At 46.8% G+C, this 23,216-nt stretch overlaps 1 protein-coding gene across 1 annotated transcript in view; it reads right to left on the reverse strand.

The window, feature by feature from the left end:
• SART3 (spliceosome associated factor 3, U4/U6 recycling protein) overlaps positions 1–23,216 on the reverse strand; it is a 484,862-nt gene that overhangs the window by 118,265 nt on the left and 343,381 nt on the right. The window contains exon 16 of the mRNA XM_085635725.1: positions 11,685–12,145. Within this exon, the coding sequence (XP_085491851.1) occupies positions 11,685–12,145 (461 nt within the window). The remainder of the gene's footprint in view (positions 1–11,684; positions 12,146–23,216) is intronic.

Below are 23,216 nucleotides of genomic sequence, written 5' to 3' on the forward strand. Positions count from 1 at the left end.
CTGTGTACCCCGTTTCCTTCACGGAACGGGACTGACGTTTTTGTTACCTGAGGAACTAGTAATATACTTGTCCTCCCTCGCGCTGCTCGGTATGCTTGTGTGAGCTCTAGAGTGTTGTGTCGGTGTCTGCCGGCATCCCGGTTCGGCTCGCGGGTACATGTTGTGGGGCCTACGCGACGCTGTGTATTGTTGCCTGCTGCGGGGTGCGGTCAGCCTCCAGGGGCGCTGCAGGAAACACGAGTTTCAATCGTCTTGTTTTGCATCGAGCGTGAAGTTTGACAGTTGAGGGGTTTCTTCACTTCGATCCCGTTGCCTGTGCCCCGCTGCCCTGGAGCATTATGCCCTGCCTGGGTCAGTAATATTTTCAGCTGGCTAATTGACGCTCAGGCTAAGTCCAGAGTAGGTGTGTGTGGGTTTTTCTCACTTTTACGCCCTTTGGGTGTATTTTGCTTGCCAGCAGAAGGTTAAAGGAAGACCTGCAGGGACACACCCCCAGGGTTTGTTAGGCCTGTGTACCCTTATCTTCTAGCAGGTGGTGTCCCTAAAGGGTTTTTCCCCTCCATACTTGTTAAATTTGGGCTCTGCCCTAGTCATTTGGCTGGTCTCCCAGCATCTATTACAGTCTATTTGGCTGTGGAAGCATTATTGGCGCTAAAATGTTTTTCTAAGCCTGATTCACATCTCTTTGAAGTGTAAGCATGTCTAACCAGGCCGACATTAAGTGGGAGGGGGATCCCCTGGCCCAACTGCCTTGGGATGAGGAGTTCTATGACGCGGTAGATGCGTCCATCTACTGGGCGGTTGAGGAAGTAATGGTTCCTATGGTGGAGCCTTTGTCCCAGAAACTTGAGCAGTTGGGTGCTCGGTGGGCGCCAACAGCGCCCAATACTTCATCTGCACCCCAAAGTGCAGCACCTATTTCCCCTACTACACCCCAGAGTGGGCAAGGGGGTGATTCTGTCCCAGCTAAACATCCCAGGGTGGACCAGGAAGCATTTGAACGTTTGCAGGAGGCTTTCTTGGTCACTTCAGTAAACACTACACCTGCCCCGACCCACACTATCCCTGTTAGCCCGCCCCAAGGAGAGGACATCCAGGCTGACACAGACTAGGAGCCTGAAACCTCTAGACCATGGCGCCCAACATCAGGGGCGGGACCCTCAGAGCCTCAGGGAGCAGAGTACTTCGGACATGTTAGACCCAGAACTTCTCATGCACCCCAGGTCCTCAGAATGGGCCCCTCCGCAAAGGTGGCAAGCTACGTGATGGACAGAATCAGAACTCCCATGGGGAAAGACGCCCTTAGCAGGCTCCGGTCGGAGTGTCCCCGTCCCTCTTTGGATGGCAAGGTTGCGTAGACCCCCGAGTTAAACCCTAGAATGGCAACTTTTTTAGCGAAATTCATTAAGGACCCAAAGAAAGGGATAGATAGATCTTAGAGGGCGTGCCAAGACAAATTGTTGGACGCCCTAGGAACCCTAACCATGATCTTGGATATGGCAGAAGAGGCCAAATCATCCGGTGCCCTCATATCACCGGAGGCCCTCTTCGGATGGGCTCAGCGGACCTTGGTATTCCTAGGCAACGCAAATTGTGCGCTCTCAACAGAGCGACGGCAGTCCTTTCTAATAAAGGTTGACCCAAAACTTGGGGACTTAGCTGACTCAGAGGCAGGAGCGGTGGCCCAAGGGGGTTTGTTTGGGGAGTCCTTTATCAAGAGTTGGGCAAATTCGTGAACACGTTCACGTTGCTCGACAAAGCCCAGTCCTCTATAAAAAAAGGTGTTTTCTTCCCGGGTTTTCCGTGGGGCCAGTCGAGGCAGGAGTCGCTCGACCTGCCAGGCCCCCCAGAACTCTAGGGGGCAAGGGCAGTACCAGAAGAAGCAACGATACCGTAATTTCTACCCTTCCCGCAGACGCCGTTCTAGAGGTCGAGGTTTCAGAGGAGGGGATAACTCCTCTACCGCCGGTGTTTCTTCGGAGTCTCTGGTGCGTTTGGGCAGCCGTCTTGCCAGTTTTGTGAGACAGTGGGAAAAAGTCACCTCCAATGCTTGGGTGTTACAAACAATCCAGGGGTTTCAAATAGAGTTTTGCGGCGATCCCAGACAGTTGGTTCCACCCAGACCTATCCAAGAGGCGGCCTTGATAGACGCAGAGGTGTCTGCGCTGTTAGACAAAGGAGCCATTTGTCGCACCGTTTTGTATCCACAAGGATTCCTAAGCAATATGTTTTTGGTGGACAAGACGGATGGTGGCCAGCGCCCTGTTTTGCACCTCCGAGAATTCAACGAGTGGCTCATCTACCACCACTTCAAAATGGAGGGCATCCATCTCCTCAGAGATGTGCTCTGTCCAGCAGATTGGAAGGCCCGCCTCGATTTAAAGGATGCCTATTTAGCCACCCCTATGTTTCCGCCACACAGAAGGTTTCTTTAGTTTTGCTAGCGAGATCAGGTGTACCAGTTTACGTCTCTCCCTTTCGGGCTCTCCTCCGACCGGTGGTGGAATACATACAGGCAAGAGGAACTCGTCTTATAGTGTATCTGGACGACATGCTGCTGTTGGCTCAGGACCCGTGTTTGCTTGGAGATTAGTTGCAGCAGGCAGTCACTCTCTTGGAAGACCTCGGCTTTGTGATCAACACCAAGATGTCTTTATTGGTCCCGTCTCAAAAGGTCACTTTTTAGGGTTTGTGATAAGCTCAATCGATGCAACCCTCAGCCCTCCGGCTCGGAAGTTGGCCAAAATTCGACACGAATTGCGACGTACTCTGACCAAGCAGAGAGTTCCCCTTCGACAGATCGCCCGAGTGGTGGGGCTTCTGTCTGCTTCTATCCAAGCGATTTTCCCAGGGCCGCTCTACTACAGGGCTTTGCAGCACCTCAAGTCGCAGCATTTGAGGAAAGGGTGCCCGTACTCCCATCCAGTTTCCCCGTCGGACGAGGCACGGAAAGAGATTCTTTGGTGGCTCTCCCACATGGAGGCCTGGAATGGGAGGGCGATTTTCAGTTCAGCTCCGGACCTGGTTATCGAGTCAGATGCCAGCAGGTCCGGTTGGGGTGCCAGATGAGGCGATTTCTCCACAGGCGGGTCTTGGTCTCCGCAGGAGCAGGCATTGCACATCAACTAGTTTTAGAAGTGCCTCCCTGTCTCCAGGTGCAGGCCCACCATTTCTCAAACGTGGTTTTTAAAGAGTGAGGACAGCAGATGATGAAGCACGACACCTAGTGGTGTGTGAGGCCAGTCCATAAATTTTTTGTAATTTCCAACACCACCTAAATCATTAGCATGATGTGCTTCTTTGTGCATTAGAAATCAGACTTGTTAATAGGGTAGCTTCTTGTTGTGTGATACATGTGATTTGGAGGCCAGCTTACCCTGTTTACCCCACAGCCTCTTGTTCCCCTCCTTTTTGAATAAAAAGGGCTTTTGATGTGATTGAACATCAACTGCCTGGAGCTCCTGGCAGGCTCCTTTGCGGTAAAGAGTTGGACCAAGGACCGGGTCCAATCATGTGTTCTGTTGAAGATGGACAATATATCGGCAGTCCGGTATATCAATCATCTCGGAGGCATCCACTCGAAGGTACTGTCGGATCTAGCGACTACCTTTTGGCACTTTTGCCTGGACCATCACATTTCATTACAGGCAGAGTACCTACCGTGTCAGGAGAATCAAGTGGCGGACTGGCAATCGCGACCCTTTACGGATTCCAGTCTCTGGAAGTTACACCTGGATGTTTTTTCTCTAGTTCAGGAACGTTGGGGTCCTTTTTCAGTGGATCTTTTTGCCTCCAGGCTGGACCACCAGATTTCCCGGTTTTTCAGTTGGCGGCCAAATTCGTTAGCAGTAGCCACGGATGAGATCCTACAGGATTGGGTGCAGGAGCAGGCCTATGCATTTCCCCATTTGCAATGATCATTCGAGTATCGGCCCAGATCAGGAGACAAGAAGCGAACGTGGTTCTCATCACTCCAATTTGGAGGTTGCAGGTATGGTTTCCAGTTCTGCTGGAACTTTCTTGGGATTTTCCAATCTGACTCCCCCATTTTCCAGAGCTATTTCTCAGCCCGGATCGGATCCCTCAAGAGATGGTGCTCTGAGGAGCCCTACGGCTCATGGCGTGGAGGATTACAGGCGTAGATGGTCTCTCCTTGGCCTTTCGGGCTTTGCTGAAGGCCTCTTGTCCAAGGACTGGGCAGATAGCACCACCAAACGCAATAGATCTGCCTGGAGACGATGGTGTCGTTGGTGTGTGCGACAGGGTCGTGAACCCGCGGGCACAGATTTAGTTCAAGTTCTGAATTTTCTAGCGGATTGGGTCACAACAGGGTTTGGCCTAACGTTCGGTGAATACTTTTCGATCCGCTATTTCAGCGGGGCATGTGCTAATTCAGGGCAATCCGGTGGGGGAACACCCTTTTGTGTGTCGTCTCTTGAGGGGACTCCGCTTGTCGTTCCCCCTGTAACCTCGTTATTCTGAGTTATGGGATGTGAACAGGGTGCTCAATTTGTTTTTGTCATGGCAACCCAATGAATATTTGTCAAGGAAAGAGTTGGCGGCGAAGTTGGCGATGCTTCATTGTCTAATCTCCTGCAGGAGAGTGTCCGGTGTAAGAGCCCTGGACATCAAAGGCAGGTTTTTTTCTCCCACTGAGGTGTCTTTTAGGATCAGGTGTAGGACAAAGTGCAATACTAGAATAATTGAATACCCAGCTTTCCCCGACGTGCCTAAGCTGTGTGTGCTTTGCTGCTTCAAGGCATATGAGGAAATATCTTTGGAGCTGAGGCCTCCAGGAGAACGGTAACTATTGATTGCTCTCCGAAAACCACACAAGGCGGTTTCCGCTCCAACGATCGCACGATGGGTGCGATGGGTCATGCAAGAGGCGGGCATTAGCCTGCGGCAATTTGGGGCCCATTCGGTGAGGAGAGCAATGGCCTCTAAAGCTTGTATGCTGGGCGCTAGGTTAGAGGATATCATGAATGCAGCAGACTGGTCCTCAGATTCTACCTTCAAAAGGTTTTATTTCAAGCCTATTATTGACATGGCGCATTTGGTGGTAAGTAAGCTTTAAACTAGCATAATCCGAACCCTCCGGTCCTGACATAGAATGAAAAATTTCCTATCGCAACGGAAAGTTTCAATTCTATTAAGGACTCAGAGGCGAGGATTATCCCACCCGTGGACGTTGTCTGCCTCGCCCGCCCGTTAAGGAGTAAGTACAATTTTATACTATAAATTGTCATCATGCACAACAGTGTTTAACGGTTTAAATTGATGTTGTTTATGCTCCAATGGTTTTTGTATATATCAGACGGCTCATGTTTTTAAATGCTTGGGTTCTTCGATTATATCTTGGTTGTTTAGATATAAGCATTGACTTGTTATTCCCGTTGGTCTCCTAACCATGATATTGTTGTTTTCATTCCAGGAGGTGACTCTGGGAAACAAGCAGGTTGACTTGAGAAGAAGAAGGGCACGACTCGTGCATCGAAAGAGGATGGGCAGTGACTAGAGGAGAGACTATATCCGGCTCACAACGCTGTGATTGGTTCATGAACTTGGGGATGTGTTGTCCCTTGTTTATTACTTTTTTGACCATCATGTTCCCGAGGGTGTTTGGGAAATGTGGTCTGTTGTTGAATTTTAAAATGGCTGCTGTAAAAAAAAGCAAGGAAAGGATAGCATAATCCTCGCCTCCGAGTCCTTAATAGAATTGAAACATTCCGTTACGATAGCTAGGACATTTTTCATTACTATGGCTTTAACCGGGTCCTTGAAAATATCAGGAATTGGCTTGAGCATCTCCTTTAGCATAGGCAGATACTGCATACAGCGATGTGCAGAGGACCGAGTCTCAAAGGGTAATTTTTCCTCAGCGGGCGCCTTATGCAGCTCCATGTTGTGAAAAGCAGCATCTCTACATAGAACCTCATTGTAAGAGGAGGTATCATCCGGTAAATAACGTTAGGCAGGGTTGAGATTGGGATTAGTATCAGCAGGCGGATCTACACCATGTTAGTCCCAAGAGTATCCCTGTGGGGGTACACCATAAGTGCCCACCCGCGTGTCCCCCTATGTCAGAGTGTGGTGACCCTTGTGGAATGTAGTAGTATAGTGAGTCAGGTAAGGAAAGTGGAGGGGAAGGTGATGATGAGATCTGGGCGGATTAGAAGAGGGTTGAGGCAGACCGGTGTTCAGAATCGGATCGGTGGCTTTATCTTACTTTTTCACAGCTTTAGAAGAGGAGGGGGCTGCAGAGCTTCTTCAAACCTGAGCTGTCTTTTGGAAGGTCGAGGATCCGGCATAGGAGGCTGTATGAGAATGCGGCCCATTTGAGGGTGGATGACAATCTGTTTTTGTTGGGCATGAAGCTGCTCTTGTAATTTCTGAAGGACCGATTCAACTGGTTTGTGGGCTGGATCCCCAATCGGGACAGAGTAATTCGGCACCGACGTCGACTTGTGTTTCAAGAACGATGTGGATCCAACGGTCGGGTCAGTGCAGAGCTGGAAGGGGGCAGCGCCGAGGTCTTCAGTTTTAAGATTTTCTTCTGCGTGGAGCTGCCACTGGGTGTGATATCCGAAGTTGACTGTTGGTGCCGACCTTGGGCCGAAGGCAGTGGCCGTCCAGAAGCTTGCTTCTGTAGGTCCAGAACAGCTGAATGCCCCTTGTGGGGTAGAAGCTCGGAGCAGTGTCAAGAGGGGGAAGCGGAATTGTACTCCCGATCTGTTCAGCCGTGGGAAGCTTTACTATCACGAAGTCGGAGCAGACACTCCTTTCGGGAGAGAAATTCTCCTCCTGAGCAGCCAAAATCTCAGGATGATGTTCCCCCTCAAGGTCCAGGGGTATCCTCTGCACTCCTGTGCGACATCCCGAGGTGAGAGGCCTGGCAGTCTCAAAGGGTCTTTTTTGACCAAAAGGATCGACGCGTTGCAAGAGGCCTCGTTGTGCTTGGATGAGAAAGAGATTGCAGACCTGGTTGAGATCAGCCCTGGGCTATTTCGCACAGCACCACGGGCGGTTATCAAAAGGGCATCCGTTCCATGACAGGGAAGACATGTTGAGAGCTGACCACACCAAAGGAAGAGGAGGCCCCTAGAGTCAGACCCCATAGGAGGCCGGAGTCGACTGGAGCACTGCTCTGAGTGGTAACTGGAAATGCCGACACAATACACGAGAAAGGGGGCAACGTGATTGTAAACAATACAGACAGAGTGATAGGGAACATGGAAACTCAATAACGATCACCACGGCGGACTCAATGTCTTTGAAGCCAAAGTTTCAAGTACCCATCAGAGCTCAAATTAACTTTCCCAATGATACACCTAAAAGCCCTTTGACATAGTCAAAGTGCAAACAGCCCAAAGTAACAGAAGAAAGATCTAAACCCGATATCAAATGTGAGTAATTTGCTAGTATGGTTGATTCTAAAACCAAAATTATTGAAGCTTCTCTTCCTCCGATACCTAATTATCCTATCTCAGAACCTGGTAGGAAACCATCGAATGACTGGTCCATGTTCAGAGATATCACAATCTCTGAACTGCATATCATTATTTCTTAATGTAATTTATTGAGTCACTTTTTAGACACTCTACCAGCTAATCGGCAAAAGTGATGCAGAATGCACTGCTACCACATTGGTCGAGCCCTATCCACCTCTCCTTGCAGCAAGTAATATCTCATGACTGCCTTAGAACTGGCCATGTTTCACTCTTACTAAAGAACTCTACTGACAATCTTGAGGATTTTATGACAAAATCTTAGAAAGTTGCTTTAACACTCAAATAAAACAGTTTGTTGAGAAAAATAACCTATGCAATGAATATCAATCTGGGTTCAGAGTTTGCCACACCACCAAGGCAGCTGCCCTGCATATTGCAATAGATAATAGAGAGTCCTGCCTTCTTGTCCTAATAGACTTGTCAGCTTTTGATACTGTTGATCATGACATGCTACTTCAAACCTTACCAAATACCAAGGGCTTGCTTTAATGAGTCCTGAAGCGATTTAAATCTTACCTTGAGAAAAATTTGCAACTAATTAAAGTGACCCTGTCATGCCTTGTAGCTGTCTTTCAAGTGCTCCCACTAAGTTCAGTTCTAGTTCCCACTTTGTCTAGGGACTATGGCATCTCCAATCAGCAATATGATTATTACACCAGACTATACCTAAAAGTGTCTTTCTCTAATGATATAATCAGACTTAACTTAATACTGGTTATAACACAAATCTGGATGTGTCAAATTGACAGAATTCCTCCTCTTCTCACCACAGGCTCCTCGTGTGCCTGTCAAAGTATAAGTGGACAGAATTAACAATGCTAGGACTTGGATGCCACTTCACCACCATTGATAATTCTAAATCCCTAGGTTTTACATCAGACATCAAATGTTATCTCCATTGCCAACTTCCAAATGAAACTCATCCAGGGGATAAAGTCTTTTCTTCCTGTGAAGAACTTGAAAGGAGTCATCTTAGCGATGGTCCTCACCAGACTTGACTAAGGGAATTGCCATCCTTACTGGTATTCTCAAAACACCTTTAGCCACAATTAAAGCCTCCCTCCACACCACAGCTTGCCTCGACTCAGGGGCCGACTGAGCCAACCACATTTTCCCCCATCTGGTCCTCAATGAGCTGGCTACACATTGAGGGAAGATCCTTGTTCCATGTAGCTATCTAAGTCTATTAACACATATACTTGATCAACTACACTAGCTGCACGAACAAGTGAAACTCTGTTGTGGATCTTGCCAACTCCGAAGTAAGGACTAGCTTCTACTTGCATTTCCTGGCTTAAAGAAAAAACATACATTAAAACAGTCCTTTTTGCAATGTGCACAAAGAATATGGAATTCCATTCCACCCAGAAATCCAGACTTGATCCTGCTTTCCAGCTTTCAACAAACAACTCGGCGAGATAGTCCTCAAGAAATTAGTTACAGATTTCACACCTATGTAGGGATCAATGCCTTTCACCTAGAAGCTTGCCTAGATGGCTCTTCTCAGAACTAAGGTAGAATCACCTTTGTATGTTTATCGTATGGCTTGTTTACCAGTCTAGCATAAGTACATTTTTAGTTCTTCTCTTCTTCCCCAATTTGCTGACTTCAAAGATAGTTTTTTCCTGCCCTATAACTTCTCCGATGTGATCTTCATGGTCTTTCCTGTATTAACTCATTCCTCTGATTATTGCCCGATCATTGTATATTATGTGCAGTCCTACACGTAAAGTACTTAGATTCTCTAGGGCCTAGAATACACTACATAAAAACCTTCAACCAACAAACAAACAAATAAATAAACCCTGCAAACTTTGATCATTCTTGGCTAACAATTCTAGGCCATAAAAACCTTTGGATCATTTTTACTGCAATGGTGATGTAGCAAGGACTTTAGGCAAAAGTTTACACCTGTAATTCTATGTACAAAAAATCTTACTCAAGTATGAGACCTATTGGTTATGAATCATTACATGTTCAAATGGCATGCAAAGCTTTGGTTTTAGGACATTCTCTATCAATTAATTGTTGTATGCTGATTCTGTTTTTTCTTCTTGATCTACCATAAGGGTCTGGTAGACAGATTCCTCTCACAATTACTTTAAATGAACATCAGATAAACATGTGCAGTTAAATTGTCCATAAACCATATTATTATGGTAAGACTTACAATATGCAACTAAAATTTATTTTTTCGCTACCCTCTTCTTCATCCTGACCTCATCTTACCAAGTGTGATCATTTCAGTGTTTCCCCCTTTCCACTCTGATCACTGGTAGAGGAGTCGGTTAGTAAAAATCCAGACTTCCACTAGACAGACAAAAGGGATTTGGACGCCAACTACTCCATCTGTGCGACACCCAGGCCTGACAAAACCATATCTGAGCAAAGAAAGAGGAATTGCTTAAAACGTAGACATATTTGAAGAAATCCTGTGGTATCAAAAACAAAAAAACACTGCTACATGTATATGAAAGGGAGACATTGACCAGTGTTGAGGGCTAAAATTCTATCTACTTGACAAGTATTGATCAGATGGGCTGCTAATAAAATAAGAGAACTCTCAAAACGTATCAGAAATTCATGGAAATCTGCCCCCAAATCATTCTTAAGCAGTTTTAAATATTAAACAAAAAATAGAGACAAACACACATATTAAGGTCTCTAGTGCCATTTCTAAAACAATGAACCAAGAACTAGTTCTTCAAACAGCTAACTGAATCAAAACCTCAGACACACTAGGACCACATCATAACACTACTACCAGAATTAAGTGAAAAACTAAAGCTTCTCTCAAACAAGGCTCAGCTCTTAAAGCTCTTAAGCTGTTGACAGCAACCCTGCTACTTAAGAGAAACAGAATTTCCTCCCAACGACAATTGTACAGCCAGTTTAGCCAATCTCCCCTTGTAAAGCAAACTCCTGGAAGATAAAATTTCTAAGCAGCTACAATTATCTGTCAAATCACATTGGCTGCTACAAGATCACCAACCAGGGTTTGAATCTAACCTTATAGAGGATCATCTGTTAGCCATTGACAACGATTCTTCAGAAATCTTGAGCCATCTAAAACTCGTGGTGGCTTACAACACAGTACATCATGAAACACTACGAAACTGAATTAAATCTTTGTTTAAAAATAACAGGGCTTGCTCCGGTATGGAGACATTCTTTCCTCTCGAATACCAGCAAATCATATACAGAAAGGTTCCATATTGGCTCACCTCAATCCATTGCATGCTGATGCAAATTCATCTTTGCATGACAATGGGTAGTTCGCAAACCAGGATGTGCAAATCAACTGGCTTGAGAACTGCCCTTCATTTAGTGACATAACTGATATGCTAGTCACATTATAAAATGTATGCCAAACCCTGTCTCATGTTTATTAAAGAGGCACGTTGCATTTTGAATCCCCAAGCCAAAGGCTGTGAATTGATGGATAGGGGATCACCAGGGACAAGAGACACCCAGCCTTGTGTTAGTTTTCCCAGTTTGTCAACATTTTTAATAAAAACAGCCCTTGTAGGTTAAAGAGACTTTTAAAAAATGCTGACTTGGTGGAAGCATGCAGTATTCCCCTGAGGCACTATCTGCTCTCCCGAAGGCCGCTCAACACGCTTCCCAAAGGGGAAGCTGTCCAATGTGGACAGCTTCCCCTTTGGAAGTCAATTACAACCACAACTTAGGGATAAGTAAAGGTTAAACGGTTTGCAACCGCAATTGTGGTCATACACTACTGATACATACCACAGCAACTCTCAAATAAAAGGGTTACGGTCCTTTGATACCCACTCTCATTTGTGATTTGGAATGGGTTGCAAAATCCCTTTTGAGAGTGGGAATGATTTTTTTTTTTTTGACTTGCAAAAGGAATGTTCCACATTTCATAAAAAGTATTTTGTAGTTGCTAACCATACAAACGTTAGGACAAAACATACCTTTGCACGCCGGGCCTCTAGTGCCTGGTTAGCTAAAATACAGTCCCTATAACAAAATCTGGGCTTAGATAGGTTTGCAATTAACTTAAACCTAGCTTTTGGGTGCTGAATTGAATTGATTTGTGTCTCAAAAACTTCTTCTGGATGTATTATGACTTAGAAAATGAGAGATTAAATAAATTAGCAAATGCAAGTCGACTTAGCATCACCACATGACTGAAAAAAAAAGTACCTTAAAATCTGGCTTCTTCGTCTTGTCAACACAAGGAGAAACAAACATGGGTCTCCCTTCCACCATTTTGCGGTCCATCTGTAGTGCGTTTATTGCACACTTTTCCTCTTTGAATTCCACATATCCATAACCACGGAAGTTGCCACTGCTGCTGTACACTGGGCGCACTTCAGAGACTTCCCCACAACCCTCAAACAGTGCCTTCAGTTTGACCTCCGGGTCTGTCATGTTGTAGGACAGATTGCTGACAAACACAGTAATATTTTCCTTGTTTGAATCATGAACAACTTTTGGCAACTCTTTTGCCTGTGCTGCAAGTTTTGCTTTTTGTTTAATCGGTGTCTCAACTTTTCTAGTTTCCTTCCGTCCAAAAAGTCCCATTTCAGCTTCCATTTCTTCTGCATCATCTTCCTCCACTGCATTGTCTCCTTCGCCTTTGTGCTTCTTTTTCGGCTTTTCCACTGTTTTTTTTTTATTTCAAAGAAAGAGGTTGTAAGAGATTAACAACATGTGTAAGCCTATAAACCTTAATAATATTTGAGATACTGAAAAAGTAATGAATCAGCAAGTTGGTGAACTCAAAACTGCAACATGAAAATGTATGCATTGAGGTATTCTATTTATAATTAAACATTTTCCTTGAAGCAACATGTAAATTAGCATTGTCTACAAAATGCTCCACTAAATGGAGGTTTGACAAAAGAAAAGGAGCATTTCTACACAAATGTACACTGGTATAACTCACAAGCTGCTAGATTTCTATAAATATATATAATGTAACCCAGTTTATTCTGTTACCATTCTAGCTCCCTTTGTACGCAAATATAGAAGCATCTAAAATTATAGTAGTGAATCCTGTGGCTATCTACAGCTGAACTCCAAATGGTTCTCCAATGCAGTACGTTGGTAGGCGCTTGAAAGGACATTGTTTAAGTACTTCGGCATTACTTAATTCAATGCTACATTAATTGTTCAGAGGAAAGAGTGTTGGACTGGCTATAGTTTCTCGAAAGGTGATTACAGTGTTTTTTCTCTTTTTCCCAAAAAATAAGTAAAAATGCAAGGCCCTCTAAAGTATTCAAAAGATTTTGTGAGATAGTTCTAACATAACTTAATTATTTATGGGTAGTGATTTGCTGTTCAGGGAAAGTGTGATATTTACAAAATACTACTGTTTCCTATTCTGTCATGAGCATTTTAAACATACAACTCCACGGGTGTAACCAGATCAAAGCAACAGGCAAGATTAGGAACAAGAAGAGAGATAAACCTCTCTTTGGAGTCAACTAACCGCTGCCTAGAACAGCTCCTTTAAATAGTCTTCTGTTGGAAGCCATTCTTAAATGAAACAATATCAACAAAACACTATCTAATTAATAAACTTTCTGTTGGAATGCACACAGAAGAAATTTAAGTTCCAATAGAATGCCTCGCAAGATTAAACTCGAGGCAAAATTCATCTTTTGTCACATTTGGCAATTAATTACAGCATGTATTCTAAACCGAAATAGAATATTTAATTACAACTAAAGTTACTAGGCTTATCAGTGCTGGACAAAACATATTTCTACCAGTTTTAACCTTGCTTTCTCCTACGTTTTGGTACCCCATGTCGCTGCACCAGAATGCCTTAATGAAATTTAAATTGTTTTTATTTTCAACTTGTCTACTAGAAATTGACTCCTTGCTTTTATTACCCTCACATGAAAAGCAGTTGACAGTATTACTCTCTGTTCAAGTAACAAAAGGCTACTTAATTGTGATTGGTGAGAATTTCAATTCATAAGTGTCAGAATTCTTATAGGATCTCAATGCTCTTCAACCCGACACAATGCTAATTTCTGTAGGAAATGACCTTTCTATGTATGCCTGCCCACTTCCCCGGCCCCCAAAGTATGTGTACAACTAACTAATACTGGATTGGGTGTTTTAACTTACTTATAAATCCTAGTATATGGTACAAGAAGATGTACCCAGCACTAGTAAGTCAAATTTCACTAGTGTGCTGCAGCACTTAATTGTGCCACTACTGTAGGGACATGGGGAAATGTGGCTCTAGGCATGCCACTGCAGCCTACTTGGGCAGCCTTAAACCTGCCAACTTGACATATCAAAATAAATCCTTTTGCCAGGTCAACTTCTTCCTTTTAAATATTAATAAGCCTCTCCTAGGGAAGGCCTTGGTAACGCACCAGGCAGGGTGCTTACTATTAAGAGAAAACAAGCATTGAAAATGCAATAGGTCTCGCCTTTGATTAAGTTAAAGCCATTTGCTTTGCTAATGGTATTGTATAGCAAAGTTAATGGCTTTAACTTAATGAAAGGCGACACCTATTGCGTTTTTAATGCTGGTCTTTCACTGGAAACCCACCTCTGACGTGTTTGTCTCTGGTACTTGGTGGCATAATAAATGCCCCTCTTGGCTAGAGCCTGGTGCCCCCCTAAAATCTATTCAGTAGGGCGTGGGCGCTCCCCACTTTGAATACCTCTCATGTAAACTCCTCCAAATAAAGTCAGTGTGACTATTCTGACCCTGAAATAACCATTAATGCTGAAGAACGCATTAATCTTGTAGAGCGAGGCGCTGCTTGATACTGCCAAGTGTTGTTGAGTGTTTGGAAAACGCCGCTGTTTTCTTCACCTGCACACAAAAGGCAACACGCTTCTGCTGCCCACCTTCGTTGCACCCAAACGTGGCCATTTATTGTGTCAGCAGCTTCTCAATGTGAAAAAAAGCACAAGAGAGCCCGAGCCGTGGGACATGTGAGTTTGAGCAGGGCGTGTGAACCCAGAGACATTATCTCTAAGTGAATCACAAGCGGTGTCTCTCGTGACCTGGCACCAGAATCTGAATAAAATTCATTCTATCTGCCCTGCCAGGCAGTGGGAGTGTCTCTGCTGCGTGTGTCCGGGCTAGTGAAACTCTCAGAAGCGCTAGCAACATTTCAAATGTGCCTGGAAGTGCCCAAAAATGGCGTGGAGGAGCATGTGAACCCGTAACAAAAGTCCCTTAATGAAATTAGGCGAGGTGTAACGTCATGTGACGAAGTTGTTATTGCTTTATATAATATAGTCAGGAGTATGCCGGATCCTCGGTTCTCGTTGCTAGACACATAGTAATATAATTGTAGACCTGTAGAAAGTTATTTTACAACTCAGAAGCAGCACTACATAAACTGTACATTTGTGCAAAACCAGTGCAAATCACTTTGCACTGTTTTGTACATTTTAAACTTGGCTGTTCAGGTCTGATTGATCTTCTTGGTAATTTCTGCATTTTCTCTTTCTCTGGACCTTGGTGCTGGGGCACTTCTTTTGAGGTAGCTAGGCTCTCTACAAGACTTGCTATTATTATTAAACGTTACACAGGTGGACACTGCTACAGGACCTCACTTTGACAAGATACTGTTGAGGCAAGCCCACATTAAGAGGACGCTGATGAGGAAAGGTCGCAAGGGGATCTCATAATGAGAGGACTGCTGAATGAAGCTCTCATTGAAGGAACTGGTGGGGAAGATCACAGTAGCAAGACAGTGCTGGGGGAAGCACACAATGGCAGGACACAGCTGTCAGTAAACTGCTGGCAGTAAGCTCACGCCGGCAGGTCACTGCTGGGAGGAAGCTATTACAGACAAGACCCTGCAGGAGGCACTAGCAGTGACAGACATAGCCACGAAGTTCACACCAAGGCACTGTTGGGTCGAGCTTGCACTAACAAAGCACTTACGTGAAGAAGGTTACACTGAAGGAGCACGAGGCAGGGAAGCTCACACTGAGAGAACACTGTTGAATAAGGCCATATTGCTGACACCCATCGAAGAAGCTCACACTGGAAGGGCACTGCTAAAAGAAAGGGGAAGCTCACAGGAGGGCACTGCTGAGGGCAGCTCATACTCGGGACCCTGGAGAAATCACACAGTGAGATCACTTCTGGGGAAAGGACACACTGAAGGTACTTCTGGAGAAAAGCTCACATTGCAGGCACACTGGTGAGTCCGCCCTGATAGGCCATTGCTGGAGGAAGCTCACACTGAGGGTACACCAAAAAGCTCACACTGGTAGGATACTCCTGGAAGAAGCTCACATCTGGGTACTGTTGGAGAAAGTTCACACTGAGGACACTGGAGGAAGAACAGGGAAAGCACTGCTGGATGAAAGTCAACTGGGCGACAAGCTCACACTGAGGGCACAGTTGAAGAAAGTTTTCTTTGAGAACACTTCTGTGGGAAACTCACACCGAAGGAGCTGCTGGAGGAAGCTGTGACTGTCACTGAGGCCACAGGTGAGAGGAAGCTCAAAGGCACCGCTGCAAGGAAGCTCACACTGGGAGCACACGTAGAAGCTCACACTAGTACCGTACTGATAGGGAAAGCTCGCACGGAGGGCACTGCTGCTGAAAGCTCACACCGATTTGTGATGTTTCAGAAGGTTCCAGCGCGTTCCATTATATAACATTTCACTTGTCCGGGGGCTGTTCTAAAATAACCATCTGTGGCTATGTTTATGTGCAATGGGGACTCAGGACCGCTCGGTTGCCGCAGCAACCTGCGGGCGGCGCAGAAAAAGATGCTGCAGTCTGTAATTTATCCATCAAGCGGGGTGAAGTCAGACTCCCCAGGCCGCGGAGCGTCGCCGTGATCCAAAGGGTAGCATCGCCGCATGAGTCACGCCGTCCAACCGCCTCTCTGCAGGGTCTTACACGGCTCACTGCCCCCAGTCCAAGTCAAGAGGTCATAGGAGCACCGATGAGAAGTAATGCATTGAGGCCGTGGCATCAGCAACTACCACCATCCATCCATATGGTCCTACACAACCTTCCGTCATCATGACGTCCGCTTTACACAATCCTGGGTCAGCGTGATGTCTATGCACTGAGGTTGTGTCATCAACAAACTATCGCCATTCACCCATGCTGCCCTTTCACCATGACGCCAATGAGCTGACGCTGTGATGTCATCAAACCACCGTGGTCCCTTTGTGTGCGGCAGGGCTCTGCACCGTGACATCAAAACCATTTCCGTCGCTCCTTTCAGTTTGACATATCCTGCTGTGACGTGAAATAATCTCTCACATGGGGCGGGTAACACCTGCCATCATGTCGTCAGAAATCCACCATGAGCCAAAACGCCATCCACCGATCGTGGACACAAGTGCTACACCGTTTCTACCGTAGTACTCTCACAAAGTCTTCATACCATACCAATGACCTCATCATCAGAATATGTTACAGAAAACTGCGTCGCATTTCATTGAAAATAGGTTAAAACAAAACACCCCGTCACATTCCGATACAGCAGAAATTTGATATTGTGTACATTGCTTCATAGCACTCACAATGTAAAACGGCAATTCCGAACACTGCGCCATATGACTGCAGAAATTCAACATCAAGATCGCTACATCACAGAAAAATGCGTCACACTACAACAGAAATATGGCATCACAGATCACTGTCTTACATTGCAACAGGAATACACCACAGAACTCAGCAACATTTTATATAAAAGCAGAAATACATTACCCAACAACATGTCACTACAGAAATAGGACATCACAGAACATTGTGCCACAATACAGCAGGCATGCATCACACTGTATCATATCACCACGGAAAAACAATTCAGAACTGTGGGTCATATTACAGTGTAAATACGACATCAAAGCACAGTGAGTTACTATTTCAAAGGAAAAACGACACCAGGCGGAAGTCAGCAGGACCGCTTCATGCACTGCGAAGGCACGAGCCAAAGCAAACAAGCATTGGCATAGCCAATAGGTCTCGCCTTTGGGACCTTATAAGTGTTTAGCCATGCAACAGTTGCATAACTAAATACTTATAAGGTCCCAAAAGCGAGACCTATTGGCTATGCCAAGCGGCCGGGAAAGTGATCGCGATCAAACATCAAAGCTGCCGTGCACCCGTGAAAGTGATCGCGGTAAAAGCGGCGCGCGCGCCAGCGCTCATGCACTGTAGCTCTAGGCTGGCCTGGTAGCACTTTTTGGAGCCCTCTCAATAAGTCTCGCCAGACCAGCGCATGCGCTGGGTCAGGCGAGACCTAAAAAAATGAATGGTGCGCGCGCGCCACAGAGAGCGATCTGTTTTCAATTAACGTGCCCGAAGGAGCTGCTGGAGGAAGCTGTGACTGTCATTGAGGCCACAGGTGAGAGGAAGCTCAAAGGCACCGCTGCAAGGAAGCTCACACTGGGAGCACACGTAGAAGCTCACACTAGTACCGTACTGATATGGAAAGCTCGCATGGAGGGCACTGCTGCTGAAAGCTCACACTTAGGGTATTGCTGAAGGAAGCTCAAACCGATTTGTGATGTTTCAGAAGGTTCCAGCGCGTTCCATTATATAACATTTCACTTGTCCGGGGGCTGTTCTAAAATAACCATCTGTGGCTATGTTTATGTGCAATGGGGACTCAGGACCGCTCGGTTGCCGCAGCAACCTGCGGGCGGCGCAGAAAAAGATGCTGCAGTCTGTAATTTATCCATCAAGCGGGGTGAAGTCAGACTCCCCAGGCCGCGGAGCGTCGCCGTGATCCAAAGGGTAGCATCGCCGCATGAGTCACGCCGTCCGACCGCCTCTCTGCGGGGTCTTACACGTCTCACTGCCCCCAGTCCAAGTCAAGAGGTCATAGGAGCGCCGATGAGAAGTAATGCATTGAGGCCGTGGCATCAGCAACTACCACCATCCATCCATATGGTGCTACACAACCTTCCGTCATCATGACGTCCGCTTTACACAATCCTGGGTCAGCGTGATGTCTATGCACTGAGGTTGTGTCATCAACAAACTATCGCCATTCACCCATGCTGCCCTTTCACCATGACGCCAATGAGCTGACGCTGTGATGTCATCAAACCACCGTGGTCCCTTTGTGTGCGGCAGGGCTCTGCACCGTGACATCAAAACCATTTCCGTCGCTCCTTTCAGTTTGACATATCCTGCTGTGACGTGAAATAATCTCTCACATGGGGCGGGTAACACCTGCCATCATGTCGTCAGAAATCCACCATGAGCCAAAACGCCATCCACCGATCGTGGACACAAGTGCTACACCGTTTCTACCGTAGTACTCTCACAAAGCCTTCATACCATACCAATGACCTCATCATCAGAATATGTTACAGAAAACTGCGTCGCATTTCATTGAAAATAGGTTAAAACAAAACACCCCGTCACATTCCGATACAGCAGAAATTTGATATTGTGTACATTGCTTCATAGCACTCACAATGTAAAACGGCAATTCCGAACACTGCGCCATATGACTGCAGAAATTCAACATCAAGATCGCTACATCACAGAAAAATGCGTCACACTACAACAGAAATATGGCATCACAGATCACTATCTTACATTGCAACAGGAATACACCACAGAACTCAGCAACATTTTATATAAAAGCAGAAATACATTACCCAACAACATGTCACTACAGAAATAGGACATCACAGAACATTGTGCCACAATACAGCAGGCATGCATCACACTGTATCATATCACCACGGAAAAACAATTCAGAACTGTGGGTCATATTACAGTGTAAATACGACATCAAAGCACAGTGAGTTACTATTTCAAAGGAAAAACGACACCAGGCGGAAGTCAGCAGGACCGCTTCATGCACTGCGAAGGCACGAGCCAAAGCAAACAAGCATTGGCATAGCCAATAGGTCTCGCCTTTGGGACCTTAAAAGTGTTTAGCCATGCAACAGTTGCATAACTAAATACTTATAAGGTCCCAAAAGCAAGACCTATTGGCTATGCCAAGCGGCCGGGAAAGTGATCGCGATCAAACATCAAAGCTGCCGTGCGCCCGTGAAAGTGATCGCGGTAAAAGCAGCGCGCGCGCCAGCACTCATGCACTGTAGCTCTAGGCTGGCCTGGTAGCACTTTTTGGAGCCCTCTCAATAAGTCTCGCCAGACCAGCGCATGCACTGGGTCAGGCGAGACCTAAAAAAATGAATGGTGCGCGCGCGCCACAGAGAGCGATCTGTTTTCAATTAACGTGCCCGTGTCTGGGCACGATAATTGAAAACAGATGTGGCCTGTGCGGGTAACCGACACCAATAGGCCGTGGGCGGAGCAAAGGCAGGACATGCACCCGCCTTTGCCCAACTGCATGCTGTCTTTCTCAGAAAGACGCAAGCGAAGCCCAATAGCCCTGTAACGAAAGCTGACCACACGCACGACCGTGTGGTCAGCTTTCAGAACCCCCTACATGAGGTCTCTCGCTGCGCGATTCGGCGCGAGACGTAAAAAGGGTATGCTTTAACAGTGAAAACACAAAACTGCAGTTTTCACAGTAGCAAGGCCGATGGTCCCATGACTAACATGTCATTAGCAACCGTGCTAAATGCCAACATGCACTTGGGTCCACAAAAGATATCACTCTAAGGTACCAAATTAATCGTTATATTAACCCTGACTTATTTCTAAGACCAGATTTAAGGTAAAACTTTTTAATAGAAAGGTGACTTTAGAAGGTCACCATTTTATTGCCCAAACCTTTGGTAGACTTTCTTGTGACAACCGCTGCAGATAAACATGAAACAACATGCTGACCCCCTGCTAGGAATTGTGAAGCCAGCTGCATGATGGATGGTGGCCAAAGATGGTCCAGCTTCAAAAGGGCTACCACCTCAGTTAAGAAAAAGGCGATCACACCTTTGCCTGCCTGCTTCTTTGTGGAGGCATACAGGCTGCCAAAGAGAGAAAACCCAATGCAGAACCAATTTTCCTGAAGGAGTGGCACATTATGAAGAGTACACCCCAGTTGTGTGCACCATCTTGGTTTAGAGTAGAGAGTGGTATCCTGGGATCGTTTGGTACCCAACCCAAGTGGTAAGGGTTGCCTCATGGGAACTATCGCCCCACTGGCTAACGGGCCCTCCCCTTCCACCAACGAGAAGATGGTATAAAAGTAGCAGATCCTCAAATCACTACTGGACTGGAAGAAGACAGAAGAAAAACTGACCTGCTGCTTCCTGGACCCAGCAAAAAAAGGCTGCACCGGCTGCAACCAGGGACCCGCAAAGAGGATTGTGCCTGCTGTGCCCACAAATGGAAAGGAGCTTCACTTGTGCCCGGACAGAAGAGGTGGCTAGCCTCCCATTAAGCTTTATGGTCACCAAAAGCTGAGGAATTGCGCCTGTCAAAAGCCCAGCTGCCTGGACGCTAGCCCGCTGCTGGACAAAGAGGTGCCTGTTGGACGACCAAGTCAGGAACTTGCTGAGGAATCCTCAAGGCTGTGGGACCCATAGCCGAAGTCAAAGTAGATGCTGGTGCCCCAAAGAAAAAGATTTGCATACCTTTAAGCAAACGCAGGACTTGCTGTAACTGGGAGACCAGCTGTCCAGTGGCAACTGGGCCTGCAATGGACTCCCCTGCTGCAATGTGGACATCGAGTCCTGAAGCTGGAGATGAATCCTTACGTTTGTGGATCCCAGCGTGACCCCAGGAAAGCTCACTGCATCTCTTCAGCATCCCTTCAGCATTTCAGCTGGGGTCTGTATCTTGGGGTCTGTATCCTTCACCTCAAGCATTAGTGGGGACCTTAACCCAGGTCCCCAAAAGGAAATGTCTTCTAAATAATAACAAGCATTGGCATAGCCAATAGGTCTCGCTTTTGGGACCTTATAAGTGTTTAGCCATGCAACAGTTGATGTTGTTGCACCAAGGATATTGTGCTGCATAACTGAATACTTATAAGGTCCCAAAAGCGAGACCTATTGGCTATGCCAATGCCTGTTATTTGTGGCGTTGGTTGCCGGGGGCCACCACCACCATCACTTATATCCGGGACTCCGCTACCTCCTGCACAGTCCTCGTCTGCAGAGCAGCAGAGCACAGCAGATTAGTTTCTCTTATTTCCACTAAGGTCATGGAAAAAGCAGGACAGTCAATACACTGATCATTCACTACTCAGTGTATCTGCCGCCCATCTTCTATTTCTGTAAAGGACAGTGGAAATAAAAGAAGGCCAGTTTCTCACACTCCCAGGCAGTGTGCCTGCTGCTCCCCATCAGCCAGCTACAAGAAATGGTCAGGGCTCATGCCCGTTATAGTGCTGCAAATGTTTGCTAGTCTAAAATTGAGAAGGATAAGGCATCCCTCATTAATTTTGGGGAACAGTGCTTGTCATTATAATATTAAGTCAGAGCAAAGGAGACGGTATACTCATTTTATAGGATTCAAAAGATACAAAGAAGATCAAAACAAAGCAATATATATAATAATATTGGGGAGGAGCCTAGCGCGCAACCAAGATGGCCGCGTAGGTGCGAGGCTCCCGAGGACCTCCGCAACCTCCTACGTTTATCCTGTCTTCATCCTGCATTGGTTGAGGGGACTGTGTCGGTGAGCCTGAGCCGAGGTGGTACCAGTTTTCCGTTTTTGAATCAGACCCCGGGTGCCGGGGTGAGCACCGACTGAAGTTTGCGGCCTACTTCCCTCCTGACCCCGGATTCGAGTTTGGGGGTAACCCAGTGGCGAAGTGAACAACAACGGCGGGCTGGGCCTGGCGAGTCGCGCACCCCGCACTTTCACTTTCGCTTTTGACTCCCCTTGCCGTCATCGCAAGTGGGATTACGGCGTTTCTTTGTGTTGGGGTGGCCTCGCTGGGAGACCCTGCCTGCCTGCCTGCGGTGGCCCGTTCTGCCGTCCTGGGGTGACCCCCGGTGCTCTCGGCCTTGATTGATTGCTTGCTCTCCACTGCGTACCTGGTGAGGTCGCGAGCCACACGACGATGGCCACGAAGCAGGAAGGGGATCGGTTGAAGGCCAAGTCTACCCGGCGTGGCACCGCGCATCAGGCCAACATTATGGACCGCTACACCCTCCCGAAGGGGTCTCCCGGCGGATCGCACAAGTCCTCCGAGTGCCCCTCGGATGCCGCGGATTTGCCTGCGGATCTGACTTTGCAGGATGTTATGGACGCCATTGCTGAGATGAAGACCTCAGTGGGCCAGCAATTCGACACCTTGGCACATAAACTCGACGCGGTCCTCATCGATGTCAACCTTGTTAGAGCCGATCTCTCTAAGACAAATGACCGGGTCGACTCTTTGGCCCACACCGCGTCGGGCCTCACGACTGAGGTAGCGGCCCTTCAGACGGAGGTGCATCGGCTCCGTCAGGCAAGTGCGCTCCTGGATCGGCGCCTGGAGGACTCCGAGAGCAGGGCCCGGAGGAATAATATCCGCATTATTGGAGTGCCCGAGGGACGGGAGGAGTCGGCGGCGGATCTCTTTGTGGAGGACCTGATCTCTACCCATCTCCAGCCTAAGGGGCTGAGTAAATTCTTTGCGGTGGAGAGGGCCCATAGAGTTCCCGGAGGCAGGCCGAAGGTCGGAGCCCCTCCGCGGCCTCTTATTGCCCGTATTTTTAACTTTCGGGACAGGGATGCGATTCTGCAAACTTCCAGACTGCAAGGGCCGATTAAGCTGGAAAACATGGAGGTGAACTTTTATCCTGACTTCACGCAGGCGGTCCAGAAGCAGAGATTGAGTTTCCTGGGTGTCA

The sequence above is a fragment of the Triturus cristatus genome, chromosome 11 (assembly GCF_964204655.1).
Source record: "Triturus cristatus chromosome 11, aTriCri1.1, whole genome shotgun sequence".
In the NCBI taxonomy this organism is placed as follows: Eukaryota; Metazoa; Chordata; class Amphibia; order Caudata; family Salamandridae; genus Triturus; species Triturus cristatus.